Source organism: Salvelinus namaycush, chromosome 11, assembly GCF_016432855.1.
Source record: "Salvelinus namaycush isolate Seneca chromosome 11, SaNama_1.0, whole genome shotgun sequence".
In the NCBI taxonomy this organism is placed as follows: Eukaryota; Metazoa; Chordata; class Actinopteri; order Salmoniformes; family Salmonidae; genus Salvelinus; species Salvelinus namaycush.
In genome coordinates, this window is record NC_052317.1 from 23,978,813 (window position 1) to 24,000,001 (window position 21,189).

The window sequence follows — 21,189 nt, forward strand, 5'->3', positions numbered from 1 at the left end:
GCATGTAAAACTTTCTCTTTGACTGAGAATTTTAGGAACCGTATTACTATGGATCTTGGTGGGGCGCCGCTGGGGGGTTTTGAGGCCAGAGCTCGGTGTGCTCTCTCGGTTCCCAGGTCAGTGTCGTCGTCAAGTATGTCCTTGAATAGACCCTCCACGAAGTTGGGCATAGTCTTTTTCTGCGCCCTCTACTACGTTATAAAGTCTAATGTTGTTTCGACGTGAGAAACCTTCGAGTTCTGTCACTTTTACCTGTAGTGCATGTTGGCTTTTCAGTGACTGTTCAAGTATTTCCTTGACTGCGAAGTTCCATGTGTCCGTTTCCCCAATGCGCTGTTCTGCGTCCCCCATTCTTGTAGATATGCTGTGAAGTTCTAATTTGTTTTCTTCCAGTTTCTGGTTAATGTCCTTCTTGAACTCATTTAGTTCTTTTCTTACATCTTCTCGAAGTTCCTCTCGTAAGCCTGTGAGCGCCTCGCGCAATTCCTCCTTCATCACCTCACGAAATGAGGGTTCTTTTGCTGCTGCTATCTTATTTGCGCTAGCATTAGCCATTTCGGGTTCTTCGACGATTATATCTTCTGCTGTCTTGTTACGGGCTGTTGTTGTAGCTCCACGACCTTTTCCTGTTTTCCCCTTTTCCATTTTGCGTAAGTTATTATAATGCTCAGAGTAAATACTTGAATTTGGGGGGGAAATTCCCAACCGATGTGCAGTACGAAAAACTAGGCAGCCATTTCCTAAGTTGCGTCACCGGAAGTCGTGGGTTTGATGTTCTGATGGAGAGAGAATGACTCAGAGGGTAGCCGCAGCAGTGATGAAACCAAAGCGCCATTAAATGGGAATGAGTGACGGCGACGAATCAGCGGCTGCCACGTCGGACGCCTCGGCAGCAGTGTCTCTCTCATCATTTATTTTTTTCTCTCTCCCCCGACAACCTGTCGCTCCTCGTGACCCAGAGGCAGTTTGACAGCACAGATGGACCACAGAAGCAGCCTCAGAAGCATCAAAGAGCAGTGAAGACTATGGGAGGCAGAAGCCCGAGGAGGGCATGCTGAATGCGCTGTGCGATGCCTGGGAATCGGAAACCTCTGGAAATAACCAGGGGATAGTAGACTCTTAGTTGGTGTGCTCGGAAAGCTCTGGGAATATCCAGGAGGTGATACGAGTAGTCTGTGTTGTGCCTGGCTCTGCCTGTGGTTGAGGGGCCATATGGACCGTCACTGTGTGCAGCAGGTGCGATGACTGTGAGCCCGGAGTGTGCAGGGCATGATTGGATGCGCTCCTGGACTCTTTTCTTACTGTAGGCAGTGGAGAGTAACTGTTACAGACATGCTGCTTTGCCTCAGGACTCTAGTATGGCTTTTACCAAAGCCCTCCGCTATAGCCGTATAGCTTGTGAGTCTTGTGTAAGGAATTGGCAGAACATTTACTTATCTCTTGTGAGTATGTCCAGACTTCTCTGCCCAAAGCAGTGGTGCTCAATCTGTCATTTTTGCAATCTTAAGAATGTTGTCTTGATATCTATCGTTGTTGATTTTTTTAACTTAATGCATTTATTATAAACTCCGGTTTCTCAAAAAAGCTAGTGTGTGACGGCGACGAATCAGCGGCTGCCACGTCGGACGCCTCGGCAGCAGTGTCTCTCTCATCATTTATTTAAAAAAAAAAAATCTCTCTCCCCCGACAACCTGTCGCCTATGGCTATATAAAACAATTTTGTGTATATTTTCCATAATTTTTTCTGTGGAACTGACAAGGAAACATGTATGTTACACTAGCATTTTCTCACCGAGTCTGTTGCCTCAACTCAGACTAGGCTACTTGATAACTAGTAATCCCAGAAGGGATGTTCTGCTTGCTGTGTGACAAGATGAAGTAGCCTATATCACCAATCATTGTCTGCATGCATAGTAGTTTCTTCATACTGGCTATCAGCTTTGCTGTACTGAGATGAACACACATTTGTGGCCACTGGCCATTGCAATGTGCACATTGGTATTTGTATGATCACACCACAAATCAAACCCAGTTTATTTATACTGCTCACTTCAGAAATGGTATGCAACGCAATGTGCTTTACAGGAAAAAACAAATAAACAATGAAAATAAAAGCTGAAATATTTACTACACACAAACATAAGATAAACAAAAGTGACAAACTGAATGACTAAAAAGCACCCTTAAAAAAGCAAATCTAAAATATGTGTTTTAAGATATCTTTTAAATATGTCCTCAGTTTCAGCCTCAAGTTTTCTGGCAGGCTATTCCAGAGGCTGGGGGCATAACAACTAAAGAATGCCTCTTGGTCCAAGGCTTTGGGATAGTTAAAAGGCCAGTGCCAGAGGACCTGAGGGACCTACTGGGTACATAACTTAAAAGCATGTCTGACGTGTATTGAGGTGTACAATCGTGTATTGATTTTAAAAACCAATAGAAGAATCTTAAAATGTATTCTAAAACTCACAGGCAGCCAGTGCAGAGACCTTGAAACCTGTGTAATGTGTGCTCTCCGTCTGGTCTTGGTCAGTATCCGTGCTGCAGCATACTGTATGTTTTGACATTGACCAATGGCTGTCTTGGGTAGACCAGACAGGAGAGCATTACAGTAGTCAAGCCTGCTTGTAATAAAAGCATGGATGAGTCTCTCTGTATCAGCCTGAGAGAGAAACGGCCGCACCGTGGCAATGTTCCTCAGGTGGTAAAAAAGCTATTTTGGTCACGTTCATAATGTGTAATTCGAAATTTACTTCAGAATCTAAAATAACACCTAGTTTTTCTTTACCTGGTGTTGTCTTTATTGCCCATGAATTAAAATGGGCGACTAGATTCGCTCTGTGCTTTGGCTCCAACAATAAGTACCTCGGTCTTGCCTTGATTTAGCTGGAGGAAGTTGTGAGCCATCCAAGTATTTAATCACTAATACAGCTAAAATCCTCTGACACAAATGTTAAGTTGTGTATTGTCTGCATAGCAGTGAAAATCAATGCCATGCTTTCTGATAACGCCTCCAAGGGGTAACATTATAGATAGATGGATATATGAACAGTACACAAGGTTGAATGGCAGAGCCTTAAAAATAACTATTGTCAAATTCCTGGAGAGTACCTTCTCATTATTCCTTGATCTAGCCTATATTCTGCTATACTGATAGTATTCTTATAGATCTGTACTCCTGTTATTGTTGTTGAGCACCACTCCTTTCTTTTGTCTGCTGAAGCGTGGAGGCCTACCTGAACTCATGTATATAATACTCTCCTATCTTGTCTCCTGCCACAGGAATCTGCCAAGTTTTCTGACCTGAACCCCAATGCGAAAGCATGGGCCAATCACATGCTTAACCTGGACACCGCCACTGCGACTGGGACTGCGAACACACCTGCTCTCCAGCCATGGAAGGATGGCTGCGATAGCAGCTCGGCTGACCCTGGGCCAGAAGGTCAGCCATTTTAAGTACCGACTGGAGATAGTCCCTCCGTTACCGTGGCTGTGTCCCAAATGGCACCCTATTCCCTACATAGTGCCCTACTTTTGACCAGAGTCCTGATCAAAAGTAGTGCACTATGTAGGGACTGGAGTGCCATTTGGTGCGCAACCCCTGTTGTCACGGCGCAGCCATGGGTTGAATCATTTATACTCAATTTAGTCAGAGGGAGAGCTATAAATATTACCAACACATTCTTCTAACACATAATAAGCAGAATCATTTTATGTGCGGACGTTAAGATTAGCCAAGTTTAGCCGCCGTGGCAGTTAACAAGGGACTGGTGGGGACATGAAGGTGATCAATTAGGACCAGTTTTATTCAGATTGACACATCTACATTTTACTCCTAGCTCATTATGTGAAGTTATTTGTGGGGATTACAGTAGTCACATGTTCATGGTATCCATTTTAACATCTAGATACTTACCTCACTTTCCCCTTGTATAGATCAATGTATTACTAGTACTACATAACATATAGGCCTATTGTTTCTTCAACTTAAGCCATCGTGGTATTACTAGCTCGTGTTAACGGCTTGCTTGGTTGTTCCCTTGTTAGTCTGTCCAGGCTATGAAGCCAGTGAAGACTGTAGCTTGTGTTAACGGCTTGCTTGGTTGTCCCCTTGTTAGTCTGTCCAGGCTATGAAGCCAGTGAAGACTGTAGCTTGTGTTAACGGCTTGCTTGGTTGTCCCCTTGTTAGTCTGTCCAGGCTATGAAGCCAGTGAAGACTGTAGCTTGTGTTAACGGCTTGGATGGTTGTTTCCTGTTTTACTCTGTCCAGGCTATGAAGCCAGCAAAGACAAAGTGTTTGAGGAGCCCCTGTTGGCCGACCCAGATGAGCCTCCGCCGGTGATGATGGCAGAGCCAGCCCCCATGGCTGCCACCGTCACCCTGGAGGGCTCCGACCCTGCTGCATACCCAGAGTCTGGCCAGGAGGCAACTCACACAGGTGGGATCCTCATCCACTGGAGTGGAGACCATTCACTTGAGTTGAGCAAAGCGTCTGAAAGTGATACACAATTATATAAATGGTATTCCGATTTCACTGCAACATTGTGTTTAGAATATTAGAAATGTATGCATCAATGAGTTTGTTTTAACTTAAACAACCTGTACCTAAAGGGTACTGTGTGGAATATAATGAATTGTCTAATGTCACTAGAGTGCACTATATAGGGAATAGGGTGCCATTTGGGACTAGGCCTGTGAGTTGAATGAAATGAAGGGTCTCTTCATGAAAGTGAATGTTGTGTTGTCTGTTCCCCCGATGAGCAGGCAGTGAGCTCCAGCAGGAGAGCCGTCAGGAGGACCTCCGGGAACACCTGAAGAAGACCCTGGAGTTCTGTCTGTCCCGGTGAGTAACAGTCATACTACACACTGGCTGTGTCACAAATTACACCCTATTCTCTATATAATGCACAACTTTTGACATTTTGACCAGTGCCAATAGTACTCTGGTCAGTTGGCCCTGGGAAAAGTTGTGCACTATATAGGGAATAGGGTGCCATTTGGGACATAGACATTGCCTACTACAATACAGCCAATAATGCACTAGGCACACTTTGTGCTGCAGAAACCATATAATCTACAGTTGTGCAGCACAGAGGCACAGCTCTGCCATTACAGAATACAGAACCCGTCTGACCAAACTTTAATTGGCTCTTAGGGGAGGTAGCTAGGGGAGTAATGTACACCACCACTGTTCCATTTATTATGCTGTTCCGCATACAGTATGTGTCGATGCCGGGCCATAGTTTTTGTGGATGGTAATCAAGTGCCGCCCATGCTAGAATACAGCCAGTGAAATATGTCACTGTGATGATGCACAATGGCCGCATACTCATTAGTTCTCTTTGGCCCTTTGTGGGAGGCGTGTTCTAAATGAAAGCTTTATTTCATGCTGTCAAGAATTCAATGGTGGGTGCTGTGGGGAGGGAGGAGTGACTTAGGCTATAGGGAGTGACTTACCGTTTTGTCTTGTCTCTTTTCGCTTACAGGGAGAACCTGGCCAGTGACATGTACCTTATCTCTCAGATGGATAGTGACCAGTATGTGCCAATCGTGACGGTAGCTAACCTGGACCACGTCAAGAAACTCAGCACGGACGTGGAGTTAATCGTTGATATCCTACGATGTAAGTGACACCCTTCTATTTGAAACTATCGTTCACTGAACTTTTTCTGATTAACTTGATACTAACAGAAATTTTTGTTATTGAGACTAAAGAGACATTGCTGGGAATGGATGTTTCATTTGAATTGGTTTCATATGGATTTCAGTTATATTAGTTAACCTTCTTTGTACAACACCAATTCCTAGCAACATTTGTTACATGGCAATAAAGTTGTCAGATTTTGATTATAAATTCACTGGACTTGTATATTGCCCTGCCTCTGTAGCTCTGCCGTTGGTCCAGGTAGATGAGAAGGGGGAGAAGGTGAGACCCAACCAGAACCGCTGCATCGTCATCCTCAGAGAGGTCCCTGAGAGCACTCCTATAGAGGTATGTTCACTGGCTAGCCTCCGTCTGAGTCCCAAATGGCACCTTATTTCCTATGTAGTGCACTACTTTAGACCAGAACACTAAGGGTTGTGCACCACATAGGAAACAGGGTGTCATTTGGGACATTCTGTCTGGACCATTTTAAAAGAAAACAATGACTTACCTTTGACTGACTGTATCCAGTATGGCAGACAGTGGAAAGAAACCAGTCACGTTTCAGCAAGACTAGGTCATTTTCGTACAAGCTCTTATGTGACTAGGCTATATGTGTATTTTAACCAGGGCATTGTAGGTAATTTCCTGTTGAGTGCACAGCACACTACCTGAGGTGTGGGCAAATTCAGGTAGGTCCCTCCATTTGCTGAACCTGTCCAATCGAAACAGTAGTTTTCGTTTTGCAGCTGTTTGGAATAATGATTACAACCCTGAGTCGTTTTCTTGGAATCGTAAATCATACTGGTGTACATGTCTTTGTCAATTTATTTCTTTACTCATCTTCCATCTTGCGATGTTGATGCCCTGTTAAAAATGTAATGAGCTGTGTTACGAGTACCCATACTAACATACTACATACTTAATAACCTCTAATGAGTCACAAACCCGGATCCGGGATCCCCCCCATCAAAAAAGCTGACTAGCATAGCCTAGCCTAAAGCCACAGGGATATCATATAATAAAATGTTCATGAAATCACAAGTCCAAGACACCAAATGAAAGATACACATCTTGTGAATCCAGCCATCATTTCTGATTTTTAAAATGTTTTACAGGGAAGACAATATGTAAATCTATTAGCTAACCACGATAGCAAAAGACACAACTTTTTTCCCCCACCATTTTTTTCCTGCATAGGTAGCTATCACAAAAATTCGACCAAATAAAGATATAATAGTCACTAACCAAGAAACAACTTCATCAGATGACAGTCTGATAACATATTTATTGTATAGCATATGTTTTGTTCGAAAAATGTGCATATTTCAGGTATAAATCATAGTTTTACATTGCAGCCACCATCACAACTCTCACCAAAGCAACTAGAATAACTACAGAGAGCAACGTGAATTACCTAAATACTCATCATAAAACATTTATGAAAAATACACAGCGTACAGCAAATGAAAGACAAAGATCTTGTGAATCCAGCCAATATTTCAGATTCTTTAAGTGTTTTACAGCGAAAACACAATTTAGCATTATATTAGCTTACTACAATAAGCTAACCACACAGCAGCATTGATTCATGCACGTTAGCGATAGCGAATAAACCAGCAAAAGATATTACATTTTTCACTAACCTTCTCAAAACTTCATCAGATGACAGTCCTATAACATCATATTACACAATACATATATTGTTTGTTCGAAAATGTGCATATTTAGCGGCACAAATCGTGGTTATACAATGAGAATAGTAGCCAAGCTGCAAAGAAAATGTCGGGAGAAATCTTGGGAGAGGCACCTAATCTAATCAATAACTAATCATTAACTTGACTAAAAAATACAGGTTGGACAGCAAATGAAAGATACATTAGTTCTTAATGCAACCGCTGTGTTAGATTTTTAAAATTAACGTTACTACGACATACAGCGTGCGTTAAAGCGAGACCGCACCGAAATTAATGGCGGAATAGTAGTTTTACATTTTTCAACAGAACAACGAATTAACATCATAAATAGTTCTTACTTTTTGATGAGCTTCCATCAGAATCTTGGGCAAGTTGTCCTTTGTCCAGAATAATCGTTGCTCCGGCTGTAGAATGTAGTCTTCAGCTTAGGAATTAGCAGCAAACATTAGCTATGTGGCCCAGACGTGTCCAACTCTTCAATACGCAGCACAAAGAAAATTCCGAAAATCGCAATATACTGATATAAACTGATATAACTCGGTTTAAAATAACTACATTATGACGTTTTTAACACCTATATCGAATAAAATCAGAGCCGGATATATCTAAGGCCTATAAAGAGAGCTTTCCAGAATGCCATCCTGAGGTCTGTCTCGCGTCATGGCGAACGTTGAAAAGAGTGCACCCCCGGTTCCAAGAGCCCTTATATGGCCTCAGATCTGCCTAGCAACTCCATTCCAATTCTCACTGCTTGCTGACATCTAGGGGAAGGCGTATGCAGTGCATGTCAACCAATAGAATACATGCAAATTAATAAACTGACCCTAGAACAGAGTGCCCGATTTCAGATTTCTCACTTCCTGACAGGAAGTTTGCTCCAACTTGAGTTCTGTTTTACTCACAGATATAATTCAAACGGTTTTAGAAACTAGAGTGTTTTCTATCCAATAGTAATAATAATATGCATATTGTACGAGCAAGAATTGAGTATGAGGCAGTTTAACCTGTTGAGGACAGAGGGCGCTGTTTTCACTTTGGGGGAAAAACGTGCCCAATTTAAACGGCCTCGTACTCAATTCTTGCTCGTACAATATGCATATTATATTATTAAAAATTATTATAATTTAATTTAAATTTATTTTTATTTGTAACAATGACAATTACAACAATACTGAATGAACAATTAACCCTTTTATTTTAACTTAATATAACACATAAATAACATCTATTTAGTCTCAAATAAATAATGAAGCATGTTCAATTTGGTTTAAATAATGCAAGTACAGTGTTGGAGAAGAAGGTAAAAGTGCAATATGTGCCATGTAAAAAAAAAAAAAAAAAAAAAAAAAAGGATAACGTTTAAGTTCCTTGCTCAGAACATGAGAACATATGAAAGCTGATGGTTCAATATTCCCAGTTAAGAAGTTTTAGGTTGTAGTTATAGGAATTATGACGCGTCGACTTTCTCTCACTACCATTTGTATTTCATATACCATTGACTATTGGATGTTCTTATAGGCACTTTAGTATTGCCAGCCTAATCTCGGGAGTTGATAGGCTTGAAGTCATCAAGCATTGCTAAGAGCTGCTCACAAACGCAGTAAAGAGCTGTTTGAATGAATGCTTATGAGCCTGCTGCTGCCTACCATCGCTCAGTCATTCTGCTCTATCAAATATCAAATCATAGACTTAATTATAATATAATAAACACAGAAATATGAGACTTAGGCCATTAATATGGTCAAATCCGGAAGCTATCATTTCAAAAGCAAAACGTTTATTCTTTCAGGGATATACGGAACCGTTCCTTATTTTATCGAACGGATGGCAACCCTAAGTCTAAATATTGCTGTTACATTGCACAACCTTCAATATTATGTAAAATTCTGGCAAATTAATTACGGTCTTTGTTAGGAAGAAACACAGTTCGCAACAAGCCAGGCTGCCCAAACTTGTTGCATATACCCTGACTCTGCTTGCACTGAACGCAAGAGAAGTGACACAATTTTCCCTAGTTAATATTGCCTGCTAACATGCATTTATTTTAATGAAATATGCAGGTTTAAAAAAAAAAGTATATACTTCTGTGTATTAATTTTAAGAAAGGCATTAATGTTTAGGTACATTTGTGCAACGAATGTGCTTTTTTCACAAATGAGCTTTTGTTAAATCATCCCCGTTTGGCAAAGTTGAAGTAGGCTGTGATTCGATGATAAATTAACAGGCACGGCATTGATTATATGCAATGCAGGACAAGCTAGTTAACCTAGTTATATCATCAACCATGTGTAGTTAACTAGTGATAATGTGAAGATTGTTTTTTCTAAGATAAGTTTAATGCTAGCTAGCAACTTACCATGGCTCCTTTTGACGCTGCGCTCATGTAACAGGTGGTCAGCCTGCCACGCAGTGTCCTCGTGGATTGCAATGTAATCGGTGTCCAAAAATGCAGATTACTGATTATGAAAACTTGAAATCGGCCCTGATTAATCGGTCGACCTCTACTTACAACGGCAGTCAAGCACCCAAGCTAACGTTGGCTTGCTTGCTATTACTTCCAGACACAAATGAGACCACTCTGACCAGGACTATACAATTTAGCTAAGCTAAGAATGATGGGAATAATCAAGTCAATAAACGTTGGTTAGTTAGTTAGCCTATAGTTAAGATACTGGCTAGTTTGATGTATAAGTAGCCAACTAATGTTTGGTAACTAGCTAACAACATACCGGTACATACTGCTGTAATGATATGTTATGTGGTTCGTAAGGACAGTGTTACTAACAAATTGCCAGCCAACATAACGTTCAAGGTAACTTATTTGAAAAGTCATTTATTACATTGCTCAACATTTTTTCAACATTTGTCATAATTAGTTAAAGCAATGAATTTGTATCCACTCTCGTTGTACTTCGGCTGCATATTTTCTGCCAATTTCTTCAAATCTGAAAATGATTTGAAGCCACGCCCATTTCCTGTATTGCATTATGGGCCCTAAAGTACGGAAATGGTGTCCTCTGCGTGTGTACTTCATATTTTGGTGAATTTAGTACGACATCTGGGAACTTTTGGCATACTAACTATATCCATACTATGACAAATAAGCATACTATATACTCAATTCACGTCACAAATAGTACAGTTAGTATGAGTATTCAAACATAATGACACATTGTTTAAACAGTGTTTAGAGGTTTCAGCTATTGTGCAAGTGGGTGGTTATCAAAATTAAGGCAGTGTGACAAATTAAAGGGTGATGTTTTTAGCAGTTTAGAATTCCAAACATTTTAATGGTGTTATTTCAGTCTGAACTGTACTCCCATCGGGGAATATTGACAATATTTGACATTGAAAGGGCCAATTTATTTTTGTTTGTTTGTTGGATACAGATAGATACAAGAGTGAGTGTGTTGAAAAAACAGTGTGCCAGATTCGAACCAATGCTCAAGCAATGTGCTCCAAAGGCAGTGGCTTAGACCGCCAGAAGCTTTTCAATCGAAACCAGGAACTTGCTCACATTTCCTGTGGCATTTTGGCATTACTAAAGGGATAGATCAGGATTTTGGCAATGAAGTCCTTTATCTACTTCTCCAGAGGCAGATTAACTCGTGGATAACATTTTTGTATGTCTCTGTATGAAGGAAGTTAGAGGTAATTTCGACAGCCAATGCTAACTAGCTTAGCATATGCTAGCTGTACCCGAAGACTTAAATCCTGAACTATCCCTTTTAAGCTTGACATTTGCTCTTGTTTTGCAGGAGGTCGAGGCTCTTTTTAAAGGAAAGAACTTACCTAAATTCATAAATTCTGAGTTTGCCTACAACGACAACTGGTTCATCACCTTTGAATCAGAAGCAGATGCACAACAGGTAAGGAACATTCTGGAATGTCGCACCATTGCATGATCATAGCTCTTGATTTTGTACTTTTCCCCTGCACGTCATAGCATGTTTTAGGATTGTAGGGCTGGTCTATGTTTGGTTTACAATCGCTAGTTGTGGCCATACAGGGTTTTATACCGACCTTGAGCTTACGTCCTTCTCAGCGGGTATACAAACTGAAGATATATTTTGTGCTGTTTCTGAAGTGTTCATGAACCTTTTTTTTCTAGGCATATCAGTATCTTCGTGAAGAAGTGAAAACCTTCCAAGGGAAACCTATTAAGGTAAGCTAATTCATGTTTTTTGTGTTAATTAAGGTGAACTTCACCCATTTACTGTACTTTCTGGAGTATAGGGGTTCAAAACCTTTTTCTGTCTACATAACAGCAACTAATGCTTTCCCCCAAAAGACTTCCAGTGGATAACACAACAATTCAATCTACAGTGTTTGTATGGGTTCATTTAGAGTTGACGTGAAATAATACCCTGGAGAAATGTGGCTAATTTATTCAAATCTCTGTGCACCGCTTTGAAATGCCTACTTTGAATATTTGTTTTTGAGGAAAAATAAATGTTCTAAGGAACTCTAAATTCTAAACCCCAATCAGGCACGGATAAAGGCGAAGGCAATTGCTATCAACACTTTTATGCCAAAGAATGGCTACCGCCCGGTGGAGGTAAACCCATATGCTCAACAGCAGCAGCAGCAGCAGCAGCAACAACAGCGTTACACCTCCTACTACATTCCTCCAGTGTACAGCCCTCAGCAGCAGTTCCCCCTCTACAGCCTCATCACTCCACAGGCCTGGTCAGCCACCCACAGCTTCATAGACCCGTCACTGGTGAGAACAACAGTCATGCACACAACTACAAACCTACAATACAGACTAGGGTTGCAGAATTCCCAAAATTCTGATTGTGAAATTCATGGATTTTATGCTTTTTCTCTCCTGATTCTGGGAATCTTCCAACCGGTGTTTCTGGAAAACCTGGGAATTGTAGATACAAATAAAAAATGTTTGAGAAATGACCAGGATTTTTCAAACCTACCACCTACAAGACATCAATAGAGATATTTCATAACTTCACTGTATGATATGCTACTAGAACTCCTATAAAAGTAATTGATGTAGTTTTTCCTTCTATATTCAACAGGTTACATCATTTCACAACACCCAATTCATAAATGGATTTACAACATCCCATAGTTTTAAACCAGCGACGTCTCCTCTTGCTGGTGTTAGGCACTACTCTCCCAGGAATAGGTGGGTACACTGACACTCCATCTAATGTATACGATACTACCAAGAATGTCCACATGTCTGTGCTTGTATTATAGAAATAGAATGAGTAGAACAGGTATCCCCATTCAAGTCAATAATGCCATAATGGTGCTCATTCCAATTCAATGGAATGATGTAGGATCTTTAAACATTATTGATCGGTGTTTCTTGTTGAATTTTTCAGGAATCACACTCACAGTAAACCTCACCTGAGGCCCACAATACCCAACGCAGATCAGCGTGGCACAGGGCTCCTGGACAGCCCCACCATCTTCAACTTCCCCACAGAGCGCATTCTGAACGGGGTGCCCCGGGTTTCCCCCCAGACAACGCGACTCCCGAGCCAGAACAGAACCAGGTTACCCCCCTCCACCATGACCTACCCCAGGAGGGACATCGGTACGGGTCGGGTGGAGCCCGTCAGCACCGACTACTCACTGGGCATGGGCCGGGGAAGGTAAGTGATCATCCACTATCTGCATGAGCTTCACCACCATAGACATCTATAGTATGTGTCCCAAATGGTACTATATTCGTTATTTAGTGCACTACTTTTGACCAGGGCCCATGGGATCTGGTAAAAAGTAGTGCACTAAATAACGAATATAGTACCATTTGGGACACATTATAATTTTACGAGAGAGAGCATGGCGCTCAAGTTTTGAAATTGTTGAAATCTCTAAGGCTAAATTGTGCTTCAAATAGATAAAAAAATATGTCAGTCAATCTTTCAAATGTTCTCTCTCTTAAAGGACAAATATTTATGGTTCTAGGAAAAAGAGGGATGACAAGTTTACAGTAAGTACATATTTTTTAAACTAGTCTTTGACTTTGAGAAAGATCCATCAGTACTGATCTTTGACTTTGAGAAAGATCCATCAGTACTGATCTTTGACTTTGAGAAAGATCCATCAGTACTGATGCTGAAGGCTGTGACATCTCCTGACTGAATGTTTGTATTGCAGGGATTTTGTAGGTACGGTTGCCAGGCTGGCTCTAGCACCCTGGCCTACATACTGCGCTCCTTTTGACCAGCCCTATAGGCTCTGGTCAAAAGTAGTGCTCTATGAAGGGAGTAGGGCGCAGAGGTTGTTTTCTGACTCACTGCGTTGTGCTTAGGGAGAGGCCACCCTGTCTGACGGTGTTTGATGCTGTTTTGTTGTATAGAGAGTGGCCACCCAGTCACCTCCTCAGAAGCCCCCGTCCCCCAGCTTTGAGCTGGGGCTCTCCAGCTTCCCCCCACTGCCTGGGGCCGCAGGCCACCTCAAGACCCCTGACAACATGTTTGAGAACAGACTGGCCAGCATGGTAATAGGGGCCACAAAGGTCAGGGTCAGTATTTACCACCACAAGCTGTCATCTCCAGACCACCGTACTCTGTGCGTCCCAAATGGCACCTTATTCCCTATGTAGTGCTCTACTTTTGATCAGGGCCCATAGACTTCTGGCCAGGGAATATGGTGCCATCTGGGATGCAGCCAAGCTCTCATTTCCAAGCCAACATAGTGAATCACTTAGCTCTACATTTCAGCTCTGCTGTCAGTAGGAACCTGATGTGTTGTTTTTCTCATCCCGTTCCAGAATGTAAGCGTTGATGCCAGCGCTGCAGGCGCCCTCCTCCCCTCAGGAGGACCCAAGGAGCCACTGAGGACTTTCACGTCTCCACAGCCCCCGAGCCTCCTGCCCGCTGCTCCCCCAGCCCTGACCCTAGCACCAGCCTCTGGCCCTGCCCCTGTCCCCACTCCCTCCCAACCCGCAGAGTGAGTATATGACGTGTGTTTCAACCCCCCCTCCCACACACTATTTCTATTTAGAAAAACATAACTTATTTTGTTTTTCATATCATACAGTATCTTTTCTCTCACACTTGTCTCTATTTCCTCATCAAACATACCAAACACCATAGATACAGTAGTTGTTGATGTCAAAATAGCTTGGTGTAGAAGACATGAACAGAACTGACTTAACAGCATTTCATGTCCTACACGTCTTTGTGAATTAATTGTGAGATCCTGTGTGTTTTTCAGGGAAGTGAAAGTTCCGGAGGCGAAGCAGAAGGAGACCCGGGTCTCTGCGGAGCTGGTCACTGACACCCTGTACACCGCTAGCAAATCTGTTCAAGTCAATGGGGCTGCTACAGTAAGTACTGGTTCACCAAAGCATTTAAACAACCAGGTGCAATTATTGATATTAGCTGATCTAGATTTTTTGATAGGTATAGATGCTGACTTGTGGTTGGTAAAGACCGTGTTTCTTACTTTAATGCATGTCAAACCAGGGTGCATAGTCAATGTCCTATGAAATTAATCGTCTACAATCTATTTTTTTTTGTATGTTCAGGAACTGCGAAAGCCCTCTTACGCTGAGATCTGCCAGAGGATTAAAGACCACGCTCCGACACTACAGGCCCCTAAAGAGGCCAAGCCAGCCAGCAGCGCTGCCTCTGCAGGAGAAGAGAGGAAGTGCCCTGACGCAGCTCCAGGGGACAGGGGCGAGCCCAAGGCCCCCCGAGAGACATACCCAGGCTCCTCCAAGCCTGCTAACCCAGGCAGACCCCGAGAGGTCCGGAGACCAACCGGCCGGTGGCCCTCACCACCTCCACACCACCCGGGGAAGGGTCCCAGCAGCAAAGATCTCAACACCCCCCCAAAGTACCTGCAGTAACCCCCAACTGCAATAAAGTCCATTTCAAAACAAATGTGTGAGAGGAAAAAAATCTTGAAAAGGTCAGGGCTATTGAAACAAAACCTATCCCAAAATCATCAGTCAGCCACAGCATAGAGAGGACGCGTTTCTGGATCAGGGCTTACTGACAATAGCACCTCGGTGTGCATGTAGAGAACCGTTCATCTTTACTTATTTATTTTTTGGGAGGTTTATTTCATTTGGATTTTTTTTGCATTATTTTGTGTCAAATAGTCAAATGTACTCTTGTTCAGATTAGTGGGATAAATTCATGTGTCCAAACTGCCTTCCAAGATAATATTGTGAGAGTAGGTAGACTGGAAGCCACCCAGTGAGTGAATGAAAGGAAGTGGATGAGTAACGGAATAGCGGTTTAGATCTTGTTAGTTGTGGGGGGTGTTTCTGTATGTTGTATGCAGTCCTAAGATGTAATGTGATTCCGTTGCAGGATGAGATGATCAGTCAGTCATGAGATTGGCGTCCCAAATGACACCCTATTCCCTGAGTAGCGTACTACTCTCGGTCAAAAGTAGTGCACGACATACGGAATAAGGCGCCGTATGGGACGCAGCCATAATTGTTTTTACATATTTACGTTCATATGCAAGGTCAACTAGTCTAGTGTCAATTTAGACTTCACTGAAATCCACAGAAGACCTACTTTCTGAGGGATTTCTGAGAATCTTTTTGCCAACACGGAACTCTTTGTCATTGTAACACCAGCATATGAGGAGAATACATTTATTTGCATACTGGTTTTGATTGTTGGTACAAGTACCTCTAGTTGTTGCGTACTGGTGGTTTTAAGAGCGCCTAAGTCTTTATCTGGTATTTCTTGTGGTAAACAATAAAATGTAGTTTTCTGCTATCCCATTCACAGGAGTCTGTTTCCTAGCCGTATAAAGCACATTGCTAGTTAGGCCTCTTAGAGAGAGGTACTATCAGTGTCAGTAGAAATCTACATACATTTTCATATCAGAAAAAAAACTGAAATTCATCACGTGGTGTCTATTGGTGACTCTTCTCGTTCTAAATTTAGCTGTGAAACGAGCATGTCAAAGACTAGTTCAGCGGGCACATGTTGGCGGTGGAAGTGGCTAGGCTAATATAAGGAGTAGGCATTAGGGTTTTGGCAGGGTGCAGTGACTTCATTATTTTAGATAGCTATGGTGCTAGAGGATGAACCTGGAACATGTTACTACAATTAATTTGGTACTGTACTTAGATAATAATACTTGATACATGTCGTCAACTAAACTTTGCACTATTTGTTTTGTTTCTGGACATACAGAAGCAAAAAGGGAACATGTGAAGCTAGTTTCATGTTATCCGAAATGAAAGAAACTTCTGATAGTCACATTATAAGCCCTTTAAAATTTCAGTTATACAACAAATTGAGTTTCTTCCCTCTTGGATTTCAACTTTTCTTTCCTTTTGACAGGGTAATCAGTTTCAGAAGATCTAAATGTTGACCAATTCGATTAACCTCTACATGGAGAAATTCACACAAGTTAAACTGTTTGTTTACTGCCATGTAAATGCCTACTAGACATACTTCCGTGCAGGATAAAAATAACTTTAGTGTTTAGTTATTTTCTTTTGTGCTCACTTTCATTGATTTAAACCTGTGGAGTTCCACTAACAATGGCTTATTTTTGCAGTGGTGTTTTATTTGATTTTGTTTTCCATTTTAGGTAGTGAATTATGAAACCACTGGTGCGTGGTGTTTTTTTATTTTTTTATAAAGCGGTTTCAGTTTATTCAGTATTACAGTAGCAAATTGTAATGTGGGTTTACACCTTAGATCAGAGTTTCCCAAACTCTGTCCTGGGCCCCCCATCCCCCAGATGCACGTTTTTGTTTTTGCCCTAGGACTACACAGCTAATCCAAATAACCAACTCATCAAGCTTTGATTATTTAAATCAGCTGTGTAGTACTAGGGCAAAAAACTAAATGTGCACCCAGGAGGGGACCCAGGACTGAGTTTGGGAAATCCTAGTGGCTCCAAAACATTTACAATTAAGTAGAATTGGTTGAAAGGAAGAAGTGGGGGTTTTCCTTCACTACAAATGTTAGATATTAAGGTAAAATATGAGACAGCCCTTTTAGAATGAAGGTATAGCTTTAGTCATTGGGTGACACTCAGAAAATGAGTAGTAAAACTGCACCCTGTGAGCAGGCAGAGTATGACCTTTGACCTGTTTTGGATGCTGTAAACCTGAGCAGCCACCGAGTCCTTTCAGTTTGGACAAATGTTAGGCAGAGCAGGCAGCACTGTTGGGTTGTTCCAACTCCTTCCCCTCCATACAGTAGAAATGCCCGGTTTATTTTTAGGATGGTTTTCTTCTGGAGATTTCACCTGGCTCTCCATACAACAACCATATAGCTTCCAAATTCCCCTCTGTGCTTTGTATAAATCTCTAAGTAGAAAAAAGGAAAGTGGAACCTGTGCGCTTCTTTAGTGTCTCATTGACGTCTTCCTGCAACAAGGAGCTACCCTGGAGTACTCTGCTTAGAAAAGAGGACTTATTTCGGAGAGAGGAGACATTGCCTGTATTGATAGTCATTGCTGCTTTTGATTTGCATGCTGTTTGGTTTGCAAACACATTATTTGGGGAGTTTGATTCTGAAGGACTGAGATGCACTTGTATGGGCGGTCTTAAATGGCAGATGTATTATAATTTTTTGTTGTTTTTTCCTGAGATGGTATAAAAGACATGTTGTACCGTATCTGCTTAGAAACCAGTGCTGTTTATTCCATGAGATATCATTAAAGTTTCTTTTCAAGAAAAAAATATATACAATAGTATATATTTTCAAATGTATAATTTCCATCCGGTGTTTAAAAACTTGAATTTTATTTAAACTTGAAAATGACTTTGCCTTAACTTTTATACGAGACAACGTAGAGTTAGTTTATTTTTTTTCAAACCCCGACATGTTACTAAGGAAGACGCATGGAAATATTTAGTCATACCTAACGTCAGAAGTCTTACTTGGTCTTAAGAAAGTACAAATCTAGCAGCATTTTGGTTTTGTAAAATTTATCTCAAATCTCTTTTGATTAACTTTGTTTCTATTTTATGTTTGTTTTGGGGGTAAATATAAATCCTGTAAATGCAAAATAGTCAATACTGTATCAAATATGTGCACTTTGAACTGTGTGCTTTGCTTGTACAGTTGTAAATAATCAGAAAATATAAAGAGGTACCTTAAAATGATTTAAAAAAACATATATTGATCTTGTTGAACTATTAATGTTGCTTTTGAGCTGGATGTAGGATAACTAAATGTTTGTATTTCTTTATAAAAAAAAAATGTTCTGATGTGAAGAATTGCGTCTGCCTCACTTTGCAATGTGGGCAGGTTGTCTGATTGTAACTTTTTAAATGTCATTCTCATTCCATGTCCATGTGTTTTCTCAACAAACAGGTGTTTGTTTCTGTTGTTTAGCCCCTTCACTGTGCACAATGAGAAAAGGGGAGAACTTACCTGTTGTACAAACACACATCTTCAAATGACAGTACAAAGTCCGTACTCTGTCCTGTGACAGACAGCTTATATCAATCTGATGTGTGATTTGGCCCATAAAACAGTTCTTTATGAATCACAGTAAAGCACATTTGAAGCACAGGAACATCAAATCTTTCACACACAACCAATGTCAATTCCACAGCAGCATACGGTATAATTTGTACCAGACAACCTTTAATCGTTTGGAGCAAATTGATTTAAGCATTGTTGATATTCTGTAATTTTGTTTTTATTTTAGGTTTTTCGTTTTTCATAAATGTACATCAACTGAACTTTCGTAGCGCCCAGAAGTAATAACTGTACTTAATTTTTTTTTGGTAGGCTTTACCAGTGTTTAGACTCAATCATAATAGTGTAGATATTTTTTACACTTATCATTTTCTTGCAGAAATTATTTCTGGCACACTGTTTAACATACTGTGCATTGTCTTTTTGTATCATTTGATCACACACGTGGACTGCATTTAATGTGGCAAAAAAAACAACTGTGCCATTTAATTTGTTTCAGCCTGGCAGTTTGTTTGACTTGTACATAATATTTAAGCGCCTGCCATTATATTTTGATATTTGTTGTTACTCATGGGAAGTGTAGCTGGTCCAGAATTATAAAACTGGGAATTAAAATCTGATACCACTGACATTAGACAAAGTACTCATAGCAACCTGCATCTGACCGGGTATCTGATCTGGCTAATGAAGTCGAGGCATGTTTGTCTGTAAATTTAAGCTGGTCTATGCTAATTTAAGCTGGTCTATGCTAGTAGGCCTATCTAATGCAAAATGCTAATGCTGTTGTCTTTGCAGATTGGGTATGGATATGAATATGATCTCAGGTTGGGCACTGTGGGTGAGTGTGAAGTGTACCACCTGGGGTCAGCAGAAGTATAAAACACAAATGCAAAGTTGACTGACGGTTGAAGTCAAGTTAACCCAAGGTTCATTCGCCAGCTAGGTGTGTGCAGCATGACGATGAGAAAAGGATTTTTCATTCACTGTTATTGGTTCATCTCTCCAGAAGATGAAAGACTGACTGAACTTGTGTTGAACTTTTTCTTCTTTCTTTTGCTCGCACTACTAAAGCCCTGTTGTAATGTTCGGGCTGTTCTCCTTGTGTTACTGTACACAGACAATGTCTCTCATATCAGGCCGTCTCGTTCTCCTTGCCCAGTTTGCTTCGATCTGCTTCGTCTCACCAGTTTGACAGTGCCATGTATTTTTTGCAACGGCTACAGCTTGTTGTAAGTTGACCTTGCTTCTAAAGTGATGTGACAATGCACCAACTGACTGGAATGAGACATAGCCATTGTCTCACTATCAACTCACTGTGGTCAATTAACTCATTTTTACCCATACCATGTTACGCTAACAGCAGTGGACAATCGCTGACTTTATGGGAGAGAAGAACCTATGAACATAACAACAGTTCATGGAGGTATCTTTGAGTGCTTTTGATTTCTTACCTATTCTTCCATTAAGACTGGAATCAAGCGTACATGTCAACTATTGATAATTTAAGTTACTCTTGTGTCATGTTAAGCTGTCTAATTCGGAGGGAAAAAATGTAGCTTACTGAAAAATAAAGATTTAGGCACTGTTATTGAGTTCTGTCTCTGTGTGTGTGTCCCATAATCTGGGATGTCTGGGGGCTGATCAAGAAAAAATATAAAATTGTATTTGTCACATGTGCCAAACACAACAGACTTTACAGGGAAATACTTACAAGCTCTTAACCATCAATGCAGTTAAGAAAAATAAGTGTTAAGTATTTACTCAAACTGAAGTAAAAAATAAATAAAAAAGTAATTAAAGTGCAATGAAATAACAGTAGCGAAGCTATATACGGGGTACCAGTACAGAGTCAAATTGTGGGGGCAAAGGTTAGTCGAGGTAATATGTAGGTAGAGGTAAAGTGACTATGCATAGTTAACCATTAGCAGCAGTGTAAAAATGGGGGTGGGGAGGGTCAAGGCAAATAGTCGGTATCCATTTGATTTGCTGTTCAGGAGACTTATGGCTAGGGGGTTAGCTGTTAAGAAGCCTTTTGGACCTTGACTTGGTGCTCCGCTACCGCTTGCCGTGCGGTAGCAGAGAGAACAGTCTATGACTAGGGTGGCTGGAGTCTTTGGCCATTTTTAGGGCCTTCCTCTGACACCGCCTGGTATAGAGGTCCTGGATGACAGGAAGCTTGGCCCCAGTGATATACTGGGCTGTACTCACTACCCTGTAGTGCCTTGCGGTCAGAGGCTGAGCAGTTGCCATACCAGGAGGTGATGCAACCAGTCAGGATGCTCTTGATGGTGCAGCTGTATACCTTTTTGAGGATCTGAGGACCCATGCCAAATATTTTCAGTCTCCTGAGGGGGAATAGGCGTAGCCGTGCCCTCTTCACGACTGTTGGTGTGTTTGGACCATGATAGTTTGTTGGTGATGTGGACACCAATGAACTTGAAGCGCTCAACCTGCTCCA

At 41.3% G+C, this 21,189-nt stretch overlaps 1 protein-coding gene across 3 annotated transcripts in view; it reads left to right on the forward strand.

Moving 5' to 3' along the window:
• Window positions 1–20,323, forward strand: part of LOC120055938 (la-related protein 4B-like) — a 33,075-nt gene extending 12,752 nt beyond the window's left edge. The window contains exons 3-17 of one of the 3 annotated variants that reach the window (XM_039004004.1): window positions 3,280–3,439; window positions 4,268–4,435; window positions 4,762–4,840; window positions 5,484–5,620; window positions 5,886–5,989; window positions 11,097–11,207; window positions 11,450–11,503; window positions 11,828–12,061; window positions 12,375–12,484; window positions 12,687–12,959; window positions 13,255–13,300; window positions 13,670–13,834; window positions 14,084–14,262; window positions 14,530–14,641; window positions 14,843–20,323. In XM_039004004.1, coding sequence (XP_038859932.1) covers window positions 3,280–3,439; window positions 4,268–4,435; window positions 4,762–4,840; window positions 5,484–5,620; window positions 5,886–5,989; window positions 11,097–11,207; window positions 11,450–11,503; window positions 11,828–12,061; window positions 12,375–12,484; window positions 12,687–12,959; window positions 13,255–13,300; window positions 13,670–13,834; window positions 14,084–14,262; window positions 14,530–14,641; window positions 14,843–15,166 — 2,256 coding nt within the window. In that variant the 3' untranslated portion in view covers window positions 15,167–20,323. The remainder of the gene's footprint in view (window positions 1–3,279; window positions 3,440–4,267; window positions 4,436–4,761; window positions 4,841–5,483; window positions 5,621–5,885; window positions 5,990–11,096; window positions 11,208–11,449; window positions 11,504–11,827; window positions 12,062–12,374; window positions 12,485–12,686; window positions 12,960–13,254; window positions 13,301–13,669; window positions 13,835–14,083; window positions 14,263–14,529; window positions 14,642–14,842) is intronic. The other 2 variants (XM_039004005.1, XM_039004006.1) reach the window with 2 other exon arrangements.
• The last annotated feature ends 866 nt before the right edge of the window (window positions 20,324–21,189 follow it).